The sequence below is a fragment of the Sander lucioperca genome, chromosome 12, assembly GCF_008315115.2.
Source record: "Sander lucioperca isolate FBNREF2018 chromosome 12, SLUC_FBN_1.2, whole genome shotgun sequence".
Classification (NCBI taxonomy): domain Eukaryota; kingdom Metazoa; phylum Chordata; class Actinopteri; order Perciformes; family Percidae; genus Sander; species Sander lucioperca.
In genome coordinates, this window is record NC_050184.1 from 38,315,496 (window position 1) to 38,324,319 (window position 8,824).

Sequence of the window (8,824 nt, forward strand, 5' to 3'; positions counted from 1 at the left end):
TGCGCAAAGTTGTTCACGTGACCAAAATCATGCTGTAAACATTTTTTTTTTATATAAATTGTTGAACAGATATGTAATAAATCACGACTTTCCTCTCTTTCACTTTACATTGTCACGAAAGCTACCACTATATTTAAATAAATTAATAAATATTTGCATTGACAAAACCCATTATAACTATCGCGTGAGCACAACGCCTCATCTTCGTTCACGCGACCAGTGCGTTAAGAATCAAGATGGCTGCTCACAGTGCTGTGCTTTCGATGTCCAAAATAATTAATCCTTTCTGGGGTGGACGCCTTGGAAATACGGTTAAAGTAAGATAAGACACGTCGCTGTGGTCACATTGGTTGTAAACGTTGTTGTTGTGTGGCTCCAAACTAAAGTCGATTATTTAATCTAAACACAAGGTCATACTAGCATACAGTTGAATAAGCATGCTAGTATTCTTATTGCACACCATTTTTTTGTATTTCAGGTATTTGGAACAACTCTGACAAGTCACAGGAATAAGACCTTGCGTAGTGTGAGTGAATCAGATTGTCTCTGTGGGTTTCAATCTTCGAATGAGGAGATGTGATTTTGTCCATTTGTATATAATGGTAACGTTACTAGCAATGCCCTAGAATCACGGCTAAGTTACTCATTAAAGCATTTATTTCCAAGCTGTATGGCGTGGTTTATAACTGTTTTTTTCACCTTCTTGGGGGAGGAAAGGTTATAATGCCTCTATACTCACTACTACCTGGATTCTTATGTGGCTATCAACATAACTCTTGTCCTTCTGCTTTCCTTGCTGTCCGTCTTCAACAACAGGGAAACAACATTGTAAGTAGCTGACTCTGATGTGGTTTACTCATAGACTGTATAAATGGATACTAGACTACAATGCATCACTTCACAAACAAGACCGAAAATTACCCTTTCATACTAGAGCTGCGTGATGTAGGAATAAAGGATCTAATGTCACCATTGGTGTACATCACAGTATCGTTAAATTCATCATGGAATATCACAAGTCAAACAAATAACGGCTATATCTGGCTTAGTAGTTCCATCGTAATTTCAGTTTAATAAAAAAAAATGTTCTAAATTTACAATATTAAAAAACCCTACAAAATGATGACAATGATACATGATAAACTATATATATATAACACACTAGTAACAACTTATAGGCTTATGTATAAGTGAATTGTAGTTGGGTTAAAATGTGCAAAACCACCAGTGTTGTACTTTAAGTTCAATGCAGTTAATAACGTACGAAATGCTAATGTTACAGCCCCCTCCTGCAAAGTATGGAGGCAGACACACTGTGACGCTCATACCTGGAGATGGAATTGGTCCAGAGCTGCTCAATCATGTCAAAGAAGTTTTCAGGTTGGTAAGACTTAAACTAAAACATGTTCAAATTGTTGACCACAGGCCAGTGAGGATTGCCTCACCATGTGGTTTGTACTCATGCTGTAGGTTCAGCTGTGTCCCGGTGGACTTTGAGGTGGTGCATGTCAACTCTGCTTTGGAGAGTGAGGATGATATCAACAATGCCATCACTGCTATTCGCCGTAATGGAGTTGCCCTCAAAGGCAAGCAGACCCCCTTTGTTTCTGTGTCACAATCAGAGCATGAAAACAGAGCACAGCTGTGAGAAGCATGTCATTTTGTAATAAGACCATGACCAAGTGTGACACTAACTGTGACTTTTTGTAATTATTCTGATAGGTAACATAGAAACCAACCACACCATGGCGCCATCTGTCAAATCCAGAAATAATCTCCTGCGGTAAGCGTTTTAATGAACTATTCAGTTGATATAGGCTCTTTTGTCAGATGGCTAACATTCCTTTCATAATTTGGTCCAACAGCACAAGCTTAGACCTGTATGCCAATGTGATGCACTGCCAGTCGCTCCCTGGAGTCCAGACTCGCCACAAGAACATTGACATCATGATCATCAGGGAGAACACAGAGGGAGAGTACAGCAGTCTAGAGCATGAGGTAAGACAGAACAGAAACACTCAATTCTACTGTCTGCTGAAACACACATATACTCTGTCCTTCAAAGACCTCTTTCCTCTCTATGTCTGTCTTTCTCTCCCACCTTCTTCTCTTCCTTTTGAAATGGGAGTGAGCTGCCACCCATAACACTATTAAAAGTACAGCATTCGTTTATGAAGGGAAAAACATTGATCTGATATACTTGATTAGTATTGGTGCAGATCATGATATTGGCCAGACATGACAGATCCACATTAAATACTTAATTGCCAACTTTATTAAACTTTTAGAACGATATACAATTTACGCCATTCTTAAATTAATGTTGTTGCCTGATGAAGGATCCGAGTCAGTTCTACACAGTTACACAAGCTGCTTCACAAATAAATGAGAACAATGTTACTACATTAATAACAGCACCAACTACTTGAACATTAGCTATCATTCTTCTCCCTGTCTTCTTTTAGAGTGTATCAGGGGTAGTGGAGTGCCTCAAGATCATCACCAGGAACAATTCCCTCAGGATCGCTGATTATGCCTTCCGACTGGCCAGGGAGAAAGGTCGTAGTAGGGTCACTGCTGTACACAAGGCTAACATCATGTGAGTTACTCTGAGACAAATGTATTTTGCCAGAACTGTCTGGTCACCTGAGTCTTACATAATATTGTGAGTTTCTTAGTGCTGAAAATGTTGAGTTTGGCCTTTCTGCTCCAACAGGAAGCTTGGCGATGGCTTGTTCTTGCAGTGTTGCAGAGAAGTGGCCTCTGGTTACCCAGACATCACATTTGACAGCATGATTGTGGACAACACCACCATGCAGGTGATAGAAGATTAAATGACACACCTCTGAGTTTTGGAAAAGTTTCTCAATGTTGATATATCTAAATTATTCACTAACCACTTTGTTGGTCTGTGTTTTTAGCTGGTGTCCAAGCCACAGCAGTTTGATGTGATGGTGATGCCCAATCTGTATGGGAACGTGGTGAGCAACGTGTGTGCAGGCCTGGTGGGAGGGCCTGGCCTCGTGCCCGGGGCTAACTATGGCCGTGACTATGCTGTCTTTGAGACGGTGAGTGTTTGGCAGTTCATGGTGTCCCCTCTGTTTTATAGAATGAAAAGTACATGAATCATGTCTGTCATGACTGTCTTCCGAATTTTTTTTGTCTTATTTTTCCGGTTCTCTCAGGCTACAAGGAACACAGGGAAGAGTATTGCTGGCAGGAACATTGCTAACCCTACTGCCATGCTGCTAGCCGGCTGCATGATGCTGGACCACCTTAGGTAAGCTTTTCCAGATAAAATACTTTCAGTACATACCTTTCTGTTGTTTCATCTGAGTTCTAATGCTGTCACTGTGGTACACCAGTACATAAATAATGTTTTCTTCTGTATGTCTCCAGGCTTTACGACTACGCGAGTATGATCCGAAATGCAATCCTCACCACCATGAATGAAACCAGGGTAAGTCTTCCTTCACTGACCGGCTTCTCCCCTCACCTGTTTCGCTGCCACAAAGCTAACCCCCAAAATTTCACCAGGCGCACATGCGCAGCATTCCGGCTGTGCCATGGTTCTGTTCCGTTGTCCGCCGTGCGTCATACCACAGCGGGAGCGTCTCAGAAGCGGAGTGTTTGCCTGCCCAACTCGCAGGTTTCATTGTTTAGGTCATTTTACCTGGATATTTGTGCTTCTACCATCAAAGTTAGTAGTCTACATAGTTAAATGGTTTCTTCCATTTAGTCCAGTTATGAACGACATGGATCAAAGATTTGGAGCTGTGTTTTAGTTGTTAAAATAGTGAAATGATATACGATTTGGAAGTTTCCACATGGTGTTTATTTTGAAAATTGACCGGATACTCTAGCCCTTTCACTCCCTGCCCGGCCTGTTGATCGCCCTGCGGTTCCGTCAAAATAGACCTGGCGGGGTGGAGAGACGCTGCTGGGACGTACTGCGTCGTGGCTGGTGGAATCACAAGTCTTGAGTGGCCGCGATTGCTGGTGGTGGCCGCCTAACACGCCGGAACACAGCGTAGACGCGCTGGGGGAGTGGAATCTAGGGTTAACTTTGTAGTATAGTTAGCTCATTGTTGTGTGTCAGAGGCTTAGAGGCCCTGGTGGCAGGTCTGGCATGTTTCCTCGTGGGCATCACATAACATTCACACAAAGCAGCATCGTGCCCTGTCAATTTCACAAAGCTCTTTTGAAATGCTACACTGTACAGTATCTGACTTTACATTGTGTGGCAGTAACATTAATTACCGTCCTTGAGCTCATAAAAACCTGATCTGCTTATCATCCAAGTTAGACTGCTTGTTGCTTTGGCAGGATTTTTAAAAGATATGTGATATGTATTTATTTTCACCGAGTGGAAAACGGTTTTATTAAGTGCATACATACTAGGGATGGGCGATACCACACTTTTAGGATTCGATACGATACTGATACTTTTTCTTGCATTTTCATCGATACCGATACCGATACCGTTAATTTCTTATTGGCAATTTTTGTCAGTAAAAATATTATTACATTTAAGACAAATCACAAGACAAATACAGACCATTTATACAAAATGTATTATGGTCAATACATAGTAAAATTAAAATTAAAATAAATAACATAAATATGAATGAAATAAATTAAATATGAACAAAAACATACACATTTTCAGGCCCTTGGCTGTGTCGCTGTCGGCTGTGTCGCACGTTGACGCTCATTCGCTCGTCTCCTGTCACGTGACATGGGCCAGCTCAATACGCCGCCAGGTACAGGGGTGTCCCGGCACATAGTAATTTAAGTAAGTAATCTAAAACAGCTGAAAGTGATGCATACACCCCCAATTATTATTTTTTAGTTTATATCGATATTTTTTTAAGGAAATCAATGCCAATTGAGTAGCGTGAGTATATCGATCTATCGATACCACAGGATCGATACGCCCATCCCTAATACATACACTTAATAAAATATATAAAGCAATCATACAAATAAAATAAGACTTGACATTTTCTGGAATTTTGTGCTTTTTAACTTAAATACATTTTGGGCCCCGGTTATGAGCACCCTGTTTTGTTTTTTTGCAGTTGCACACAGCCGATATCGGGGGTCAGGGCACCACGTCAGAGGTGGTCCAGTCCATCATGAGGAACATCCAGAGTAAAGGGCCTCTCACAACTGACCTCTAAACACACATTCATCAGAGGTGTGAGTTTGAACATGCTTTCCATGCATGTCAGTTTCCATGGTATCAGGTCTTATCACTGACGTCAGACCGGTTCCTTTTTTTCTTTTCTTCTAGTTGATGCAGCTTACTGATCACTGTACAAACAGCCTTTTATCCACACCGGTGTGTTTCACATATAAATGATGACCTTCATGAGACAGATTTAAAACGGTTTACTTTGGATCAAATTCCAGATGATAAATAGATGATAAATCCTACTGTAAGGATATTTTCTGAGTTCATCAGGTTCATTCAGTTGGAAATAGGTAAGTGTTTTTAGAAATTCTTATGAATGTCAATGAGGATCATTATTTATTTTCCAAATTATGACTATGTTACAGCCTTCTCACTCAGCCAAAATGTGCTATGTTCATTTAATGCCTTGCCTTTTTTGTCATACTGTAACTACAATATCAAGTTGACTGTTATATAATGTACTGTTCTGTGTTGTTCCGTGTTCTGTGTGTTTACATCAGATCAGTTGTACTATAAAAATGGTGATGTAGCTATTTCATATATACTGTATCAGAAGAGGTGTACATCAAGTAGTTGTCTATCATATATGTGAGCGGGTATATATATACTGTACAACACAAATATTATCAATAAAGTAATAATCTACCTTATCTTTTTACACGGAAGTTTGAATATGAAACGTCTTTCAAATGAGTTTGTACACGCGTTTCTATAATTTTGTGCACCCCATTTATATCGATGAGTGTAAGCTATATAACAGAAACACCTCTGTATAATGCAATACAGTTCAACAGCACCACAAACTACATCCTTCAAAATGATCATACAGTTGAATCAACACCTCTCTAAAACAGTTTCAACAAAAACAACATTATAAGCTTCATAAAGATCAGATTTATTACAGGGCTGTTGTATTAGGCCATATTAGTTTTAACCAGGTGTACCTAATAAACTGGCAACTGAGTGTATAAAGCCTTCATAAAACAGGACCTTTTTCTGCTAAGATTAGTTAAGATTTATCTCGATTCTTTGCCTCTGCTTCAAAGAAAGAAGCTCTATTCTGGCCTCCTGCTGGGGATAAAGTTTATTTTTCTCCAAATAAGTTAAAGCTCACTGATCCTTCCGTTTGTTTTACAATTTCACGCTCCATCAACATCTTGCTTGCAACATTGGATGACAAGTTGCTGTTTTACGTTTCATCACTAGGTGGCAACAACGCTTTTTAGAGTTAGAGTACACTGTAACTTGGAGCAAATGCGTGTGTGCTGTTGCATACACTGTCAGACAAGGACAAAATGCAGAATATATGAATCTCTATGTATGCATGTTATTACTGCACTGACAGTAGTGTGTAAAAGCTGCAGGGAAACTTGGGCTGCAAGAATCTGGCAGGCAGATTGTTCCACATAATTGGGAACATCAAAATAATTCTTGGTCTTTTCATTTGATTTCTAGGAATCATCAGGCTGTTGGATTTAGACTACAAGTTTCTAAGGCAAACGTGAAGGATTTTGGATTTGCTCTTTGTTAAAATGATCCTCATTTAGCATTAAACCAAACCATTTATTATACTTTCACCTGGTAAAACCAAACCATCCATTATTTTTTCATCTGTTTTTTAAAATACTCTGACCACACAATCATATAAGGAAAAACTGCCTCTGAGCCAGCAGCTGCAGGAGGAGGAGTAGATGGATGTTATCATGGTATATTATGAGTATACAGTGACCTTCAGCTCACATATATTGTACAATTATTCCTAGCTGGCCTCGCTTTCTCCGATGCGGTCACAGGGACACATCCCATTGTAATGGCACTGGCCAATTTATCGTGTCTAATTCTGTGGGAAAGTTACAAACTGTTTTTTCTATTAGAGTATTTGCACATTGAGCGAAGAAATCCTTCTTGATGAGGCTCCTTTTCTTTAGATATAGTTGTCAACAATCAATCACAATCTTACAGTGAGTAGTGTGTGAAATGTGCAGGAAATGAATACATGTGTACTTTGGCCTCTGCCAGTTGGCTGTGTTTAACTGTTTTACTCCCTCTCCATTTATTCACTCTACAGATATTTAGAATCAATCAATTTTTGTTTAACTTTCTGTTTCCCACCCTGGGCCAGCTTTTCTCATCATCTTCTTCCACTCACTATTTACCTCACTGTACCTCAGTCACATCACTTCTCATCACTGTACATAGAGCTACACACACACTCTCCCCTGTCAGCCCACTGTTCTCGGTCTCCCCCTCCCTCCCGAGCTGCTGCGTCCCCGCTAACCCTCCACTGGAGCCGGGCCATGAGGCTGATGGTCAGACGTTTGTGGAGAGAGTGAGATGTCTCAACAAAATCACAGGCCACTTGAACCTCTACTGACCACCATTCAGTCCTTGTTAGTGTTGCAAAGGGTCGGTAACTTTCAATATAAAAGTCACTGTGAACTTATTTGGGGGTGAAATACACATAAAAAGCAATACTAGGTCTTATGGCACATTTTAGTGAAAAGTATGCCCGGGCTCAGGAGGTAGAGCGGTCATCACAAATCAGAAGGTCAGCTGTTTGATCCCTGACCCTTGCATTCTACATGTCAAGTGTCCTTGAGCAAGATACTGAACCCAAAATTTGTGTGAGTGTGCATGTTTATCGCTCGTGACGAGCAGGTGGCACCTTGCATGGTTCTGCCACAAGTGTATGAATGTGTGTGTAAGTGGGTGAACGCTGGCTTGTGTTGTAAAGCGCTTTGAGTGGTCGATGAGAAGCGCTATATAAGTGCAGTCCATTTACCATTTCATTGAATTTAACAATGCACTGAATTCAGCAGTGCACTCTTCCATCACATGTACAGATAGTTTGCCAGCATCCCAACAAATAGGATTTCAGTAAAACTACAACACTCTGCATGCACCCCTCACATGTGCAGCCCACACTACTGCCAACACTACTGCACTGTCTGAGCCAAAGGAGTACATGCTTTAATGTAAGTTTTGATTATATTACTGGAGTGAATACATTTTGTATTTTTTGTGATGTCAGTTAACCAGCAGGTCATAGCCTAAAGTTATAACTTGTTAAAACCTGTTAGTTTTTGCTAGCTAGCTGTTACCATATGGCTTGATTGAGCATGCTAAAGTATTTTAAAGTTTTAATCTATTCCCATGCATTCTTTATTGTAAAACATTTCTTTTATAAATTAATTGTTCACTTTAAAGATTAAAGTTTGCACACAGCCCACATTGTTGGCTTAGATTTTCAAAGTACCTTACCCAACTTGCATGCCAGCTCACCACATGGCACATTTCATTGTATGTATTTGACAAATTGGTGTATTTATTTGTCAAATTAATTGATTATGTCTGCTTATGATATGGTAAAATGTTTGTTTCCATCTACATATGGCATGATGAATACAGCTTGAGCTGTATAACCCACTATATTTCTATTTTATTCCCATTATTTTCTGTTAATTCACATAAATTCCCATGGAAGATTTCCACCTTGAATATTCCCGAAATTCTGCAACCCCAGTCCTTGTATAAACCTGTGAACGGGTCCAACCTTCTGTGCAGTTTTTGCTGCAAGAGCTTGGGTTGGCTCACCCAACTTGAAAAAACAAAAAACTCACTTACCCC

General features: G+C 40.0%; 1 protein-coding gene across 1 annotated transcript; it reads left to right on the top strand.

Moving 5' to 3' along the window:
• The first annotated feature begins 69 nt into the window (after window positions 1-69).
• idh3g (isocitrate dehydrogenase (NAD(+)) 3 non-catalytic subunit gamma) lies at window positions 70-5,847 on the top strand. The gene is made up of 13 exons (XM_031283989.2): window positions 70-317; window positions 479-526; window positions 817-828; window positions 1,283-1,380; window positions 1,471-1,586; window positions 1,723-1,783; window positions 1,866-1,998; window positions 2,466-2,599; window positions 2,717-2,819; window positions 2,922-3,068; window positions 3,186-3,280; window positions 3,400-3,460; window positions 5,082-5,847. The coding sequence occupies exons 1-13, from the start codon at window positions 237-239 to the stop codon at window positions 5,181-5,183; spliced, it is 1,191 nt and encodes a 396-aa protein (XP_031139849.1). The 5' UTR covers window positions 70-236; the 3' UTR covers window positions 5,184-5,847.
• Window positions 5,848-8,824: the final 2,977 nt, after the last annotated feature.

Bases quoted from the DNA above. Each gene is read 5' to 3' on its own strand.
- idh3g (XM_031283989.2), top strand. From the start codon at position 237: ATGGCTGCTCACAGTGCTGTGCTTTCGATGTCCAAAATAATTAATCCT. The intron at 1,381-1,470 runs GTTGGTAAGACT...CTCATGCTGTAG, and splicing joins CATGTCAAAGAAGTTTTCAG to GTTCAGCTGTGTCCCGGTGG. The intron at 1,999-2,465 runs GTAAGACAGAAC...GTCTTCTTTTAG, and splicing joins ACAGCAGTCTAGAGCATGAG to AGTGTATCAGGGGTAGTGGA.